The sequence below is a fragment of the Parus major genome, chromosome 1A (genome assembly GCF_001522545.3).
Source record: "Parus major isolate Abel chromosome 1A, Parus_major1.1, whole genome shotgun sequence".
Taxonomy (NCBI): domain Eukaryota; kingdom Metazoa; phylum Chordata; class Aves; order Passeriformes; family Paridae; genus Parus; species Parus major.
In genome coordinates, this window is record NC_031773.1 from 12713979 (window position 1) to 12731486 (window position 17508).

The 17508-nt window shown below is 39.7% G+C and overlaps 1 protein-coding gene across 1 annotated transcript in view; it reads left to right on the plus strand.

Annotated features, from left to right (window-relative positions):
• Nucleotides 1–3234: 3234 nt before the first annotated feature.
• The window catches only part of CDHR3 (cadherin related family member 3), a 31730-nt gene continuing 17456 nt past the window's right edge, over nucleotides 3235–17508 (plus strand). Inside the window, exons 1-8 of the mRNA XM_033514362.1 lie at nucleotides 3235–3352; nucleotides 3762–3964; nucleotides 8311–8479; nucleotides 10805–10890; nucleotides 11865–11959; nucleotides 12056–12160; nucleotides 15685–15833; nucleotides 17165–17354. Coding sequence (XP_033370253.1) covers nucleotides 3235–3352; nucleotides 3762–3964; nucleotides 8311–8479; nucleotides 10805–10890; nucleotides 11865–11959; nucleotides 12056–12160; nucleotides 15685–15833; nucleotides 17165–17354 — 1115 coding nt within the window. The remainder of the gene's footprint in view (nucleotides 3353–3761; nucleotides 3965–8310; nucleotides 8480–10804; nucleotides 10891–11864; nucleotides 11960–12055; nucleotides 12161–15684; nucleotides 15834–17164; nucleotides 17355–17508) is intronic.

Sequence of the window (17508 nt, forward strand, 5' to 3'; positions counted from 1 at the left end):
AATCTCAAAATTCTTCCTCTTAGCAGAGATGCTAAGTTTGTGCAGAGGTGTTGAGAATCAACTAGATGAAACCCTGAGCAACCTGATTTAATTAAGTCTGCTTTGAGCTGGATATTTGACTAGGTGACCTCCAGAGGTCTCTTCCAGGCTAATATTAATCATTAGGATTGATTAATATTCTATTAATCAATCCTAATGCATCTATATTTCATTCAGGTCCAGTATTAGTGTCACTGCTCTCCTATTCTCAATGAAATAACACTAGGACTGTCCTCAGTAAAAAAAAAAACAAACAAAAAAACCCCAACCAAATTTGGTTGTATTGTGGGCTTGCAAGTTAAGTGTTTAATCTAAGGGAGCCAGTGCGCTTCTTTGGGGGTCCATGCTGTTCCTGAGACAGAAAAGCTGCATCATTTGCAAACTTCCTCATGTGCACATGCCCCACCTCCAAGTATGTAGTATTTGTTGTCTGAGTGATTCTTTGGTAGTCAGAAAAATAAGAAAACTTCAGGTTCTAGGTTTGGGTATAAAAAACATGAGTATTTGATTCTGGTGTGTGAAGAGAGCACCTCATTGACAGAGTGGTGAAAGCGGCATGGTATTTCCAGATTTAAACAATACTAGATTCTCTTCATAATGCTTCATTGAATAAGACTATTATAGTGGAAAGACAATTAATGACTGTTTTCCCAAGTACAGACCAGGGCTGTGAATGAAGTGTCAGCAAGGAGCAGTTCCCTGACAAGCAAACAAGCTGACAGTGTTTGGGAACTCCCTTAGAGACATGGGTCCTTTGTTTCATTTCTCACTGCTCAACATGAAAAAGAGGAAGAATTTAGGAGGAGCTGATTTAAACTGCAGAAAACATACTGTGATCTTCCTTCAGTCTGCATCCTGGTAACATGAAGGACAGGGTCATAAAGACAATGAGGAGCACGATCCTTTTCCTAATTTTGCTGGGAGTAGTATCTGGTAAGAACATGATTTCATCATGCTGCTAAAATTAAAACACTGTTGGCTGTTATACTTTCTCTAGGGAATTTTATAATACATATTTAGGGATCAGACACAGATGGGAAAAAACAAGTAACAATTCTTTTCCTACTGAAATAGATTGGGCTCTGTGGTTACAGCAGTATAATGAAGAGAATATGACTCTTTGCTAAAACACTTTGTTGGATGAGGCACTTCATTTCTAATAGCCACTGCTCAGTGTGACAGCACTGGAGTGGGAAAGGAGGTCAGCTCTCCAAGAAACAATAACTAGTAGTTATACTCCAGTATCTTCCTTTCAAATATTGGTAACATTTCTCTTTGATAAAGTAAAACAAGCAACCAAACAGGACCAAACAGAAAGAAATTTATGGACTATATTAGTGATGCAAAATCACTCATTTTGATCAGTGTAAATACATGGGAAATTTCCCAATATGCGTATTCCTATATTAGCAACTTAGTAGATATTCAAACTGTCTAAAGTCTGTGTGGCACATGAAGCACTGCTGCTGCTGTAAGCTACTTCCTCAGGTAGGGTCATTTTGTTCTCAAGGAACTGTAAGATTTCTGCAATCCCTCAGAAACCTGACAGTATTCAGTGGTTTTCCTGATGTTCCCAAAACTGTGACTAGGACACTGCCTGTGACTTTCAGGTTTCTTTGAAAAATAGCATTTCTCTAACCTGCGTGGTGGTAGATAGAGGAAATCTTGAAGGTGTTACTCAAACACACCCTAAAGATTGGCACATCACAGATAAATAAGTCTTAAATATACATAAACTTTTCCAAACTAATATCATTGCTTTGTCTTGGACTCATCATTTGTCAATAATTGTCATTGATAATTCTGGTAAATAATGTGTTAAATTGCTTCAGAAATATTTTGTTCTGCAAAGTAAAGAGGTAAGCAGGGATTTGTGAATATGGAAGGAGGGGTTTTGTAAAATTGGTTGGAAAAAGAAGAAGCATTTAGATGAAGAACCTAAAATTTCAGTTAAAAATAAAGAACAAGAAGTAAGAACTTTTGATTTAGAAAGACAAATTCTGAATAAACAGCCAATGAAATCTTTGGAGATAATACAAAAATAGCAACTCCTTTCTACATTTCTAAATACTAGTAAATTAATTCATTGTTTTTATAGATGGTTTCCATTAATGAACTGTGGCTTGATGAGTGAGCTGAATTCATCAAGTACTGTCCACAGGAGATTACATTCAAAGTTCAGCTCCACTTATGGAAATGAATCTCCAGAAGCCCTTCTCAGCTCAGCCTCATTTGCATGGGTGATTTTTGTTGATGATGTTTTCCAGAATCTCTAATAACAGTAATAAAAACTTAGTCCTTCACTGTTATCTTGCTCCTGCTGATATAAATCAGTAACAGCTCAGCTGAACTCAGTCCTACTAAGGTGTCAGATTGACCTGTTCAGATTAACTCTTTCAGGCAGTTCCCACCTCACAGTCTCCCACATCCCAGCCTGTACTTGTAGAGTTTCTCCAATGCCATATTTTCCATAAATGCCGGGGTAATCCCAGCTGGATCAGTGACCCATGAACCTGCTGTATCTGCAGTGTGGGAGCACGAGAATCTCCATGCAGCTGTGGAGGGGCCCTTAGGCTGCAGCTCAAGTGGTCTCAGACTAGTTCCTGTAGCAACTTTTCACCTTGTAGCTCTGCAGCAAAAAAACCCCAAAACAACTTAATGGGGCTTTTGCTACAGTAATTACTATAATTACAGTAATTACTGAGCCTGTCCAGACCTTTGAGTGGGCAGTATCTCTCTCCTTCTTGACACAGTATGTAGGAAGTTCGGCTGAACACAGCCAGCTTTCTTGGAGAGTGTTTTGGACGAGCCAGTGAAGAATCCCCATGCAAGAGTCAGCGCTGCCATACTCTGGTGCTGAGGTACATTGCTGGTTCAGGGATGTGAGATTAATGAAGTGCTGTTTCAGGGCACCAAAAGCAGTCCTGATTTATGTTTTCTGACATTCTTCATAAGATGAAGCACAACAGGCCTTTGTAAAAAATATCAAAATCTAGAAGCTAAACGACAGGGGCAGCAAAAAGTTTGGTTTGGGGAGACCAGAGGTCAGGACAAACAAGGAGCTTGCCCAGATCTGTTGGGTGCCTCCCCAGTATGTACAGCTTCATGCAGTTTTGAACCATAGTGTGCTTTTGTGGGCCTGCATCTTCTGCAAAGACTTCTCCAGGTTGCTCTTCCTTGCTCAAAGCAGGAGACATGACAGAACCACCCCTGAAACTGTTACTAACTCACACTACTCAAGAGCCAGGCTTGCACACAGCTGCCATAGAAAGAATTAGAAGAGGGAAAATGGAGGGAACAGGTGGTGCAGATAGTATAGTCCACAAAAAAACATTATTTCTTTAGTATCTGGATCTGTTTCTCAGGTACTTTTTGATGTAACGGTGAACAGAGGCACTAATTAGTACAGGGGGAAAAATGAAAAAATAGAAAAAAATTTGGCTTCTTTGCTTAGGTATAAAGACATATATGAAGGCAAATGGTGCAGTTAAATAATTCTTTAATAATAACCACTCTAGATGACAACATTGTAGGACTGAATAAAAGAAAAAATGGATTCTTTAGCCATTAACACTGGATTTACTATAATGCAATGCCCCCATTCATAGGTAAAAAGAGATTTAGGGCATTTTGTGTTCCTTAATGGCAGCTCTTGACAAAAGCTGTGTACTTATTAGCTCAAGATTCCCAGAAGTAATTTTACATTCATTTTCACCTTGCAGGAAGAAGAACCCATTTGCTTAAGGGCTTACCTGCAACAAGCACTGTTGAAGAAAACTCAGCAGCTGGTGTTTCAGTCTATGACTTTAATGTGACTGTTTCTCCATTGGCTGCTGAAGGTGTTGCAATTCTTCCTACCATAGTAAATTCAAATCCACTCACAGAAGCTTTTGACATTGAATCAAAAGGAGGTCTTGAATTCAGGGTGAGTTTAACTTGAGTAATTTTCTGTAGTAGGCTGATGTTTCCTGGATTACTGAGCACTGACAGTGCACAGTGTCACATCTTTTAATCAGAAAAGGATTTTAAATGCAGACTGCGGTAATATTCAAAAAATGCTGTAATAGATATGACAGACGTAGTAATTATGATTTTTAATTGCATCTAGGAAAAATCACTCATCACAATAATTCCATTAATTCTGTGATAGAAAAATTGTGATTTTTAGAAAATAAGAGGTGAAGAAAAACATGGAGGATCTGCTTCTGTTTTGAGGTTTTATCTATAGTTTTTCAGCTTAATATGTATGAAGTGAAATGAAATGAAAGTGCCTTAGTTAAACCACTGTTTGGCCACTCTCACCATGAATTAAAATAAATTTGTCTCACTTCCAAAATAAATGAGGCTGAATCAGATCAAAGTAATGTTTAATTCTGAACAAAGACTGTGACACATGAGGAAGTTATCTTGAGGTAAGAAGTTATCACCCTTCCACACGTCTGTGACCTGTCTATATCCATTGCACACTCTTGTCCCATGGCAAATGCAGAGCAATTTCCATTACTTCAGGCTGATTTTTATTGTTGAATAAATTAGCAACTATTAGCTCACATTTGTCACAGGCAATGAGTGTTCAGATGCCTGATAACTTGTCATCCCGTTGCAATTTGCTTGTACATCTGAGCCTGAACAGTGAAGAGTGGCTTTAATAGATATATATAGAAATGGTGCAGAGTCTTAAAAAGGTGATTTGAATATCCTTTTCTGGGTGTTTGGGTTTTCACAGAACTGATACAACAGCTCTTTTCTTGTTCTCTCTGCTGATGCTTTTGGGAGAAAATTTGGGAAAAGTAAGGCTGCAGCCCTAGGTGGTATTGGCTCATGGATTTGATGTGCCTGCAGGGAGCTGCTGTGGCTCCCATGCTCCAGCCTCGCAGCAGAGGCTCACTTGTGCCAGCTCTGATGGCTCTTTACTGCTCCCCAGCCAGGTCAGTGAAGTGATTAAAAAACCTCTCAAAAGAGCCTTCTTTCACCTATGAAGCATAGGGTGGGACTGCACAAATACCTGGACTGTGTCAGCTGAAGAGATCATAGAATTGTAGAATTATAGAGTATGCTGAGTTGGAGGGGTTCCTTCAGGATTATCTAGTCCAGCTCCTGGTTCTATACAGGACATCCCAAGAATCACCCCGTGTGCCTGAGAGTGTTGTCCAATCACTTCTTTAACTCTGTCAGGCTTGGTGCTGTGTCACCTCCCTGGAGAGCCTGTTCCAGGGTCCAGCCACTTTCTGGATGAAAAACATTTGCCTGAAATCCAGCCTAAACCTCCCTGAACTCTGCTTCATGCTCTTTCCTCAGCTCCTGGGTAACAATCAGAAGGAAATGGATACATCCCTTAAACTGGCTTTGCTGACAGAGAATCCATAATGTAGGACTCCCTTCCTAAGCTTTATTTTGGCATTTTGAATTAAAGTGACCCCTTCTGCTGCAAAATAGTCCTTTTTTATACCTGTTTGCTCCTGTTCCATGCCATCTTTATATTATGACACACAAGAATTTATATTGCTGCTTGTTGAGTGGGACTGAAAAGTTAATCTGCAGGAAAAATACTAGACAAAAAGTCCTTCTTGGAATTTTTCATGGCAAGGATGATGGAGAAATTCTTGTTCTAGCACAGTGCAGGGTGACACAAGGATGAAAATGGATGGCCAAAGAAGCTGAAGAGACTGCTGCTTCCAAAGTGCCAGTTTGGACCCATTTCATACCGCAGCCACATTACCAGAATGGCCTGTGAACCTTTCTATGTTTTGCTTGAACTGTTGCTTTTTTCAACGTTTCCTAAGTAACTCAGAGGACTAGAACAAAGAGTTTGAGCCAATGAATATCAGTCATGAAAAAAACATAAAGAAAGCTACATACAAATTCTGAAAATTAGCTGATGCGTGCTAATTACAACTCAAAGCAAGGATAAATACTTGGATGTTCTTAGTTAATTTATTTGATGAGGATTGCTACTTTTAATTACTTATGCTATGTTGTAGCAGATCTGTACAATATTTCATAAAAGTGACGTGATCCAAAACCAAACACCCCAGCTCTATCTACTGTCATTAAATCTTTGCTAAGATATAGAAAAGGCACTCATTTAATGAATGAATTATGAGATTAGCTAAGTACCTGCTAGGACAGGCTCTTCAGTATTTATGAAGCACATTTAGTCCTGTTGCAGCAGCAGAAAACAATATCATGTTTCTTGATATATTTTGAGACTTCTGAGAAAGTAAGAGTTTCTGAGATCTCAGTCCTGCCCATTCCTCCTCACCTTACTCCTGTTTGAAGGTTCTCAAGAGCAGAAGATGTGTGGAATGCATGAAAACCTGTTTTTGCCTGAAACTACCTGGGTGCTCTTAGTGGTGCTCTCTGAATATATTGGTGGTGGAGCAGGGAGCAGTGAAATTTCTCATGTGGAATGAGTGATAGAGACAGTTCAGGGGTGACTCTAGATCCCCTTTATGAAGCCTGCAGCTGCTCAAGTGTGTGCAGTCCTGCTTTTATCAGTAAGCTTTGCTGCTACCTGAAAGAAAGGAGAATACCTGCTCACAGCCTATGCCAGTGGCATGCTGTTCCCAAAAAATTTCAAAAGAAACCTAGAAAAAGATCATTTAGGTTCACATCTTCACTTCCAAGGCCTGCATAAAGGAGGGTGGAAGATGTGCATTTAGACACATTTAGTCCAGCTGTAGTTACAGCACCAATGAAAATATTTGGCTGTGAACTGGAGGGATAATCTCCAGAACACATAACTTCTACTTAGAACTGGACAATTTAAAATGTTGAATTCATTGTATGTGTTTACAGTATTTAGATTTCCATCAAACGTTAATTTTGAACATCAAGCTTTCCATGGTTGTGACAAGCTTTTTACAATATTTCTTCTGTGTTAGCATCACTTTTATGGGAAACTCATATCTGTACAGTACAGAAGGAAATGAGACCATCCAGGACATAGTTCTTTTCTCCTGCAGTATTTTAACAGAAAGATCCATGAGGTTCCAGACAGCAGCTCTTTTATGTACCAGAAGGCACAAAACTTTTGTGCTTCTGTTCACTCTCCTCCAACTCTTTGTTAATTGTCTCTCTTTTGACTTCTGTCTTCTAACTGTGCTGTGCTTTTGTGTTTGTCCTCTGGCCCAGCAGAGGACAGCATCTCATCTAAACCCAAGGATTTATCTCTTTGTTCTCCTTCTCTTCAGTCTCCTCTATTCTGCAGTATTGTGAATATACTGACATGCTACTTGTCATACACACTCATGAATCCCAGCTCTTCTACTTCTCCAGTTCCACAGCACCCTACTACTGGGTTCAAGTTTCACACATTTTTAGCCACACAAAAAACTTAATGGTCACCTTTTCATTTCTTGTCCAAGAAAGGAAAGATCTTGTTTTATTATTGGTTTCAGCAGCGAAGATTGAGGCACACAACTTTCAGTATCCTCCTGTTGCTCTGGACTCATCCTAAATTCAGAATGATTGCATTCTACATTTTTTCATAGTGTGTCAATCTCATGCTAGTACATATTTTGTGTTAAGAGGCAATATGCAGAGCTGAAAGCCTTTGAAATAAAATCCCCTAAACAAAATAAAGCAGATGTTTGCCTTATCAATTTTGCAAAACTCAAGGCCTAGGATATTTTTTCAATTAGTTTGGCATTTTCCCCAAACAATTCTGGTGCCTCTCTCAGACAATGTACCCATGAAGCTTCCTTCTGTGGTTTTCCTGCAAGTCTTCTCTCAGATACAGGCTACACAAAGGAGGTTCTAGTAACTTCTAGACTACATGGTCTTCTGCCTTCACACTCTTTATTTCAAGTAAAAGATCTTCCTCCTCATGTTCCTAATTCACAGAAAAAGTGAAGCTGCCCTTGTGTCTTGCAAGGCTTCCTCTGAATTCTCAGTCCATCACACCTTGAGCACCCCTGGAGCATGGTGTAGGAAGGAAAACACTTGGCACAGAGACATACCTGTAGGCCTGAATTTGAAGATAAAGCATTGTCTGTGAGGCAGGGCAGCTCCTTCCAGGCTATCTCCTCCTCAAACTGCTCCTCACACAAAAGATCTTTGAGTTACTCCATGAAGCCAGACAACATTTTTATCTCTTCACTCTGTTTCTGTCACATTTTCGCCACTAATGCAGAATGTGCCAACAAGTAAAAGATTATCTAGGACACTCACTCTTTACAGATTGAAAATGTCCCTTGATTTGTGTTCACTCATTTGGACTATAAGTTTCATCTCTTGCATCATGTGCTAATAATAATCTTTTATTTTCAGGTTATTACCACTGGAAACCCTGTCCTAGATTATGAAACAATGCCAAAGAGCTTTGATTTGCAGATTTTTGTTGAAGATGCAACTGGAAGAACTGACCTTAACACATTGACTATTCACGTAACAGATAAAAATGAACATCCTGTATTTCGAGGAAATTTGGCAATTCAAAGTAAGATAATGGTAGAATTTGAAAAGAACAATACTTGAAAAGATTACATCAGCTTAAAAAAAATTGACCTCATACAGTGCCTGTAACTAAAGTAGTCTAAAGTAAAGTCTAAAGTAGTCTAAGTGTTTTGCTTCAGGAAAACAAGGGAAGAATAGGACCCTGTTTTTATCAGTGTTGTTTTACACAAAGAGTTGGTATACTTCATCTCTGGAAATGCCCTTTCATTTTTCTTGAAATTTTGTTAAAAAATTATTTGCCCATTTTGAAGCAGCTGAAGAATTAAAGGAAAAAATTATACCAATAAATACATATGTTCTTTTTAATTAGAAAATTAAAGTTTGCTGGGTTTATAACTATTGAGTATGGGTCCATATTTCTGTAGTTTGTTGAAAACTGGACTGACAAGCAAGATAAATTTCAACAAGGGCATATTGTATGTGCAAGAATTTCTGTGGTAAAACAATAAAAATCTTGCTTTGCAGATGTTTTATATCTGCATATGGCATCTGCACCTTCACACGAGAAATAAAGTTAAAAATCAGTCTTAAGAGTGAGACTTCAGAGATTGTTATCTATAGTGATACAAATTGAAGGAGGCCCCTACATGGGGTGACTGATGTTAACCAAGTTTACTTTTAGACCAGGGGCAAAGATGCAAAGGGGAGGAATGTGCAGTAGCCTTAGGAATGAGGCTAGAGAGCCTGGACTGCAGCTGTGGCCAGTGCAGGCTTTGCACATTGTGCTGTACCTGATGCTGCCATCCATAGAAAGGATGGGAAATAAGTGTCCTACTCTCTAAGAGATCTTATCTTGCTTATTTACTAATGAAGAAGACCTACAAAAATGGTAACAGATACATCATAATATAGTGATTTATTATGTGCTCACATGCAGACAGAACAATTCAGTTCATTCCATAAAGTACTGAGAGCCTGTTTGACGACTTGCTGTCATAGCAGCACTGTTTGGCCAAGCATACTTCAATACTCAGTTTTAAAAAATCTGAAAATACTAAACTGTGATCCCTTTGTGGCAGGTATTCAGAGCTGGCTGCTAACCCCCCAGGTATGGACTGACCACGCTGGGACAGTGAAGCTTGGCTGCAGCCTGACTTTTGCAAGGGGACGGGTTCAGAGCAGCCTGCTCACATTCAGCCCTCCTCACTGATGCCTCCTGAGCACATTGGCATTGCTGATTCCATACAATACTTAGTTTGTAAAGCAAATTAGCTTCCCCAGGGAAGAGGCTGTGTCATCTTCTCGGTATAGCTGATGTCTTGCATATCATGGGTGCCGCTGGAATCTAATAATAATTGAATCTGACGCTTCAAGGGATCAACACAGCATGAAACACACTATGTGGGAACTTGTTACAAATAAAGGCATCAGCTTAACTCTCAGCTAGAGCTGCCATAAATTGGTGAGCACAGATGTCTGATCTGTCTAACTGTGTGGCTTTAGTTAACAGTACCAGCCACAATTAGACACTAATTGTGCATTTGCTGTTTATGAAAAAGCATCTCCCTCTCATTAAACTTTGTATTCATATTGTTGTCCTCTGGGAACAACTCATTATGCTGTTCTGGGATTCCTAGTGCTCTGATGAGGAGCAGCAGTCAGTAGGGGTCACAGTGGAAATTAATAGTCCAGAAAGAGCAGATTCAGCATACACAAAAGGGCATAAAGCAAATAATGTGATCTAAAGATCTGTCGTCCTGTTAATTGCTCTGCCCAAGGAGAGATAAGGCTGTTGCCAGTCGTCCAGTATGGGATAGACCAGCTGTGAGAATCCCTGGCATGGAGAGAAACATACCTTGCACTGAATTACCAGCCTCAGTAAAGCAAACATTTAAGTCTGTGCAGACCGTCAACTACTTATCTGCCTCACAGGTGTAAAGGAAAAGCAGAAATTAAGACGAAAGGCTCTGAGCTCTCCTGGCAGGGCACAGGACAGGAGGAGGATGATGATGAGGACCTAGCACAGGATTGTGTTCTTCCCACCTATATAGTAAAAACCCCACAAATGTAACCCAAATGCATATTTTCCCCATAATCCGTGAATAGCTCAAGATAGGCCATAAGGAAAGATCAGTCCTTCCCCTGAATGGACAATTCATATTGCAGTGGTTGTTGCCTATTTACAGATATGTAATTGGTTTCTGTCTTTTGAGTATTTGTGATCTTTATGATGATTTTGGAATTACACTTGTGAAGTGAGAAGATGTAGCAGGTAGTAATACATCCTGACACCTTCGGTGCATCAGTCTCTTTGCTGCTGTGTCCTTTATTTTTAGCCAGATAACAGAGTACCCTTATGTCCGTGCAGCTGTGACCATCTACGTGTTGGAAGGGACACCTCCAGAACGCATTTTCCAAGTTGATGCAGCTGATCCTGAAAATGCAAAACTCCAAGTAAGTTGTACTAAACAAAAAACTCCAGAGATTATGTAGTCTGCTGTGTCTGAAATGTCAATTACCATCATCTTTCAACAACTTCCTTCCTTATCAGAAACACAGGAAAGGTTTGATCTGGAAAAAAATAAACATTCTCAATATTAAACTAAGAAAAATCAGCCTTAATGTTTGGACAAAAATTATATTTTAAGTTCTCAGCCTTCCAAAATTAAGGGATATTGAAGGCAGAATTTGATATAGTTAATCAGAGAGACAGTAAAAATGTGAATTTAAAATTAAAAAAAATAGCTCATAAAATGTTTCATATAGATGACAGTGACTAAAATAAATATTTTTTTTACTTTCTGTATCACAATGTAAATTCTTTTAAATGAGACCATAAGGAAATCACTTACAAGGCAAATTAATACCAAGTTTTTGACAATCTCAGGACAAACTGTGACCTTCAGTAATGAAAATGTGTTGGCTGATCTGAAAATACTGTTGGTATTCAGAAAAACTTGTGGAAAATGTTAAGTTGGTAGCTGGGGAAAAGTAACTGCACTTAACTAAGAATTATGTTGTATCTTTGCTTTATTTAGTTTGGCTTTATAAAGTGCAGTACACTCAAGAACTGAACCCAAAGATGCTACTTCAATGTTTAAAGAAAGCAATTAGGTTGAAGTCTGTCCTGAGTCTTTGCCCAGTCAAACTGAGCTGGTGAGGAGGGAAGTAGAGCTGTGGGAGTTCAGCTCTGCTTTGTGTTCAAAAGCAATGGCAGTGGGTTCCATGTGCCCTCTAACCTGACATATCTGAGGCATAAGAAGCTGCAAATAAATAAATGCTGTTACACCCTGGACAGATTTGCTCAATGGCTTTTGCAGGTTATTTGCCTGGTGCAAATAACTTTCCCTTTTCTACAAGGCAAGGAATGAATGAATGGAGGTATGTTTAAAGACAAAAAGACTAAATTTTTGTTCTCTTCATTTCAGTATTCACTGCTCCCTGCAACAGTGCCATTCTCAATCAGGAGAAGTGGAGACATTTTTTCCACAAAAGAATTTGACTATGAAAAAGATCCACACTGGTGAGGATGTATTTTATTCCCATAGTTTATAGTATTCAGGGAAATGTTTTCTGACATACACAGAATAATTCCTGTTCTGTTTTTCTTATCTAACAGTTACTTTTTAAACATAACAGTGACAGATCCAGAAGGACTCAACTCAACCAAAACAGTGAAAATAAATATAATTAACATCAATGATGAAAGACCTTACTTTACCACGTGAGTAAAAATTTTCCATTGCATTCAAAATGTAGGTGTTTTCTCAGGTTTATTGCTTTGGCACCAGTAGGAGGGTTTAACATAAGGGCAAATAACTATGACAACAAAATACTACTGAAAAAAGCGTTTTAATTTTGCTATGATTCCTATTCTTATACTGGAAATCTTTGTCCTAATGTTCCTAATTTATTCTTATTTATGTTCTTAATAATTTAAAGTTTTCTAGGCTCTGCCTTCATGCTAAGAACAGACAAACAAGCTTGTTTTACTTGTTAGCATTTACAGAGGTTAAAGCTATGCAAAGATCTGTGGACAAGTTCAGACAAGGAGGTTAATTTCACCCGGTGTGAATACAATCATATAGAATTTTCTCCTTATGTAGGTGTGCATTTCATCATAATTGTGTCTATTCATGCAGAAATGTCTAGACATAAGAAGGTCTCCCTTTTGATCAGTCTTCCTCTTCCCAGACACACTTGTAAATAATAGGTGATCTTTGAAACTTTGTTGTCTCTTACTATGTCATAAGCAGGAACTTGTGTCATAACACACAAGTCAGAAATAGCTTTTGAAGGCTAATGGAGACAGGATATATCAAAAATGTGGAAAAATGGGGACAAATATGCATGTGCTATAAGGAAACTCTATTGCTGTGGAAAGCACAATGGACAGTTGTTTCTGAAGCAGGAGCCTGATAAATTATCACAGTTGATCTGACTCTGTTGTTGATTTATCTTTGTCACTGTATGAGACACTGATGGGATTCAAGGCACTGCCATCGTGTCTCCTGATTGTGAAACTCTGCAAGTTCCCTGCTGAGAATATTTATGATGCCATCTCTGCAAAAGTGAGGACAGGATAGCACCTGGGGCCATGCCAAGAGGTTCCAGACACTTGTTTGGAACAATCTTCTGGGTGTTGTCTTGACCCAGAGCAGTGGGTGGCTCCTGGGCTGAGGCCAATGATCTGGACCTTGATGGATAAAGGGGTGAAGAATCTGAAGAAACAAAAGAATTAAATGTTAGAAATAGGCATAAATTGTTGTTGATGTTGTTTTTGCTACCTACTTAATACTTGAACCTCATGTCTGCAATAACAAGAACTTTAGTAGCTGATTCCATGTTACTGTACTTCTGCAAGGAGGAGGAATCCTGTTCCCAGCACCAATGTCTGCACATTGTGTTCTAGATGATTGTTGCCTCCTATTTTGCCATTTCTGTGTATTTATCCTTGTGTCTGGAATGCTAAAAGAGCTCTTTTAAATATCTACTTGTTTGAATTAGTGAAAGCTGCAGTGGCTTGAGAATCTGTAACACCTAAGTTCTAAGACTCATATGGCACAAATAGAGTCTAGTATTTGTTTGAATCTTGTCCTTTTTTAAATTGACACTACTGATCAAAAAGAGCAGCTCAGTTTGTAAAGAATTTTAGATTAAATTGTACTTCATGATCTATCCTTAATATGCACATATATGGCCTGTCCCCTGCTATAATGTGAGTTGCATGCTGGGGCTAAGTACTTCCTGACAATAATAATTAGTTCTGGAGTAAGAGCTGGGGAAACTTGAGGATTTAACAAACCTTCTTTATTTTACCCCAATCATAGATGTCAAGAACAGAGTTTCAAAGGGTCTTTTTAATTGTTCCCATAGTATATGCAAGCACATCTGGTTTTAGTGTTCACTATGCTGGCATTCAGCCTTTTGAAACTGTTCCTGTTAAAATCAATGGAAAACTTGTGGAGTCAGGATAACAAAGGAGAAGAAAACAAACCTATACTTCTGTCATGGGGTGACAGTTTTTTATAACTTTGCAGTTATATTGCAGTGACTAAAAGGTCTGCTTGAACCATCCTGTAAAAAGCCACTGGTAGGTGGCAGACAGATGACAAAAGGACACATCCCAGACATAGCTGTGTAGGAAGTGACCCCAACTCCTCCCCAGCTGTTTCTTTGTGCTATGGGGATGTGCTCAGTAATATCCCACTTCTTCCCAAAATATCCAGAGGGGATAGGATAATGACCATGTTGCAGAAGGGTTGGTAGGACTATGAGGGTGGAACTGTGATGAGTTTACTGTTCACAGAGAGGCTGGAGTTGGGGTTCCAGTGGTCCTAGGGGATTTCCTACTTTGGGCTGAATACAGTTAGAAGGGTGGGAGTGAGTGGGATCTGTTTCTTTCTGCATGACTCTGGAAGCAACAGGAGAACAAGGAAGGAAGGGCTTCAGTGCCAAGGATGAGATCAAAACTTTGTAAATAACTGACACAACAGGCTTCAAAAACTCCTTGCTTTCTTCTGTCTGTAAGTTAGGTGTTTTTACAGGGAAAACCCTATGTGATTTCTCACCTGTATACTTGCCTCTTTTCATATGAACTAACAGAACACTTGAAGATAGTGTGTCTTCATAACCATTTTAAAATTGCAAGTGGAGCTCTTGACGCATGGGATCTTCTGTTCTGTCTCTGCAATTCTCTGCTCCAATTGCTAAGTGCCCCATGAAGTGTGTCTTCAGAGAACAACAAATAACTCGTGTTTTCCTGTACTGGAAACTACAGACTAGTCAATTACCTAAGTGGTAGCTTAGAATGTTTTAAAAGTGCAAAAAGTATTTAGTCTTGGAACACACTTCTAATGTTTTTTTTAACTCTTGAGGACCTTCAGCTCCCTTTGAGTTCCAGAACCAGGAGACGTGTGTGTGCCCATGTGTGAGTAATAGAAATCAGTCTTCTGAAATTCCTTGCACCATTTTTGTGTCCTGGCCTATGTGGTTCAAGTTCTGAAATTGTCCACCTGAGTACCCATGAGAACATCAAAGTGCAACCACTGTAAGCAATCCTGCACAATTGCTTGCACAATGCAATTTATTGTGACCTATAAAACACAATTATTGGAAAATTTGGGAGCACTGGCACACCACACAGCAGCAGTAGAGAACCATTTTCCCAATGTAAAATGCATCAGATAGACAGATACTGCTGGAGTTTGAGGGATGTTCTTCTGTTAGGCACCCAGAAGAGTGCTCCTTCCTGCCTTTGCCTACTGCAGCAACAATTCAGTTTTTCTGTAATACTGTTGCCCCCAAGAGTGCTCCAGCATTCATCCCAAAAGATGATTAACTACATTACTTATTGTAATTTTTGGTTTTCTCTCACAAAATGAAGGAATTAAAGCAAATGTCTTTATGATCTGGTGGCTCTGTACAGAGATGGATGGCTTGATTTAACCACCCCCTCTTCAACTTCCATGGTTCTGTGAAAGTTAAATTGCTTTTACTGTGGAAAACTTGCAGAGGAAGAGCTCTTATTTGTGTGGCTGTCATGCTTTATGAACATGTGCCAGTTCAGCTACTGCTACATGTCCAGCTGGCAGAACCAATGACTGGGATATTTATCCAGACATGCAAATAGCCATCACTGAGCCCAGCAAGGCCATGGCTCTGCTGCTACAGTTGGCTTCTCAGCTATGTCTGTAATCAGCTGCCCTTCCAAACAAGATGCATGCTTTGCTGAATTTTATCTTGTAGAAAACAAAGAATCTACAGAATTCCAGAGGAGCAAAGCCCGGGCACCATTGTTGCCAATGTAACAGCTAAAGATCCTGATGATGAAGATTCTCCCAGCAGACTTTTCTACAGCATCCAGTCATCTGACAGACATTTTTCCATAAATCCAGGTCAGACAAACAAAAATGTGACTTCTGACATCTGAAAAATAAAAAAAAAGAGACTGTCTACTTTGGAGAATTTTTTTTTTGCCTTAGTTTTAAATAGACTTTATTTTGTGGCTCCTTATAGCAATAAGGAATGTGCTCAGTCCCTTATTAAGGTCAAATTCTTTGGTCAGCTGACCAAGACTTGGTAAGGTGTTTTGAAGAAAGTAGACCAAAGGTGACTTCTTGACAAATATTGACTTGTTTCTGGAGTGTCATGGCTCCTTGGGTGGAAGTAAGATTGCTGAATTGTTTTCAATCTTTGAGGACTGCAGTGACCTTTCTGGGTCTCTTGAAACAGCTGCAGGTAGTTAGACCATGATGTCCTCCCTCCTGTCTAAAATCCTCTCTAACACTGAGGTGCACAGCAATTCTATACTTCAAGTTCATTTTTCTATTCATGACCCTCCTCGGTCAAGACCATCCAAAAAGAGTCTTTTTTCTCATGGTGACCCTATCTTCTTCATGCTCTCTGGGGTCTGTACATTTTTTCCCCAGGATTTTTTTCCTCCAGGGCTGACATTCAGTGACAGCTTTGCCCCTTGTCTGCTATTGCTTTAGAACTGTTTATCACAGTTGTAAGAAGTGCCACACAGCACAGTGCTGTGGGGGATAAGGATGATCCTTAAAACTTTGGACTCCCTATACCCTTTGGCCTTGCATTGCCACCTTCCTCCTCAATTGCATTCCAAAATGCAGAGGATGTATTCACTGTTCTTTTAACTCCTTTGTGCTCTGGGAATTGTACTTCTACTGTGCCATAATACTTTTGATAGAGGCAAACAGAAGTGAAAAAACAGTATTAAGTGAGTGGCTGACCAGAGCACTTGGCACAGTCTGTCACAGCTCTGTTGATGTGTGAGTAGATTTGGAGGTGCTGAAGGATGCTTGAATGATAACAGTGTAAAGTGTAGTTGTCTTACTTGCTGGGGAGCAAGGGCAGCACAGGCATTAGCAGCTCATTGGCCTTGATACTCTGTGAATGCGCTCATTTCTGGCTTGCACTAGAAGCTTGAGAGTAAGCGAAAACTCAATGTTTTACAAACCTGCTGCTGAGGCCTCCTAAGGTGTATTTTTCAGCAATGGTATCTAGCCATTTATCTTACCCAGAATGCTCAGAGCCATTTTTTATCACTTAAAAAAAAATAACAAAACCAGCCATGATTTCCACAGAATAGAAGACTTTTTGCTCTGTTACTTGTCTGTGGAGCTGGCCTACCTTCTTGCACATGCACCATGACAGTTTGTTACTTTCTCCCATGGTGAATATCTGACTTCTGGCTGCTCTCTGACAGCAACTGGAGTGTTGCAGGTGACCGGGAGAGTTGACCGGGATGCGCTTCCACTGCGGCTCCATCCTAACATCTCACTGATAGTCCGGGTGGAGGATGGCCCCAGCAGTGGCCATGCCAGTGAAATGGAGATCACAATCATTATTGATGATGTCAATGACAACCCACCAGAATGCAATCCTTCTGCCTTCAGGTATGGAGTCTCTTCCTTGCCTTGGTGCTGCCTTTCTGCCCCAGACCAGTGAGCAGATTAGGGTACATCCCCAGACCTGCAGCTGGAGTGGACGTTTGTCATTAGCCTGCCCATTGTACAGGGCTGTTGTCCATCACAACACATGGGTCAGATT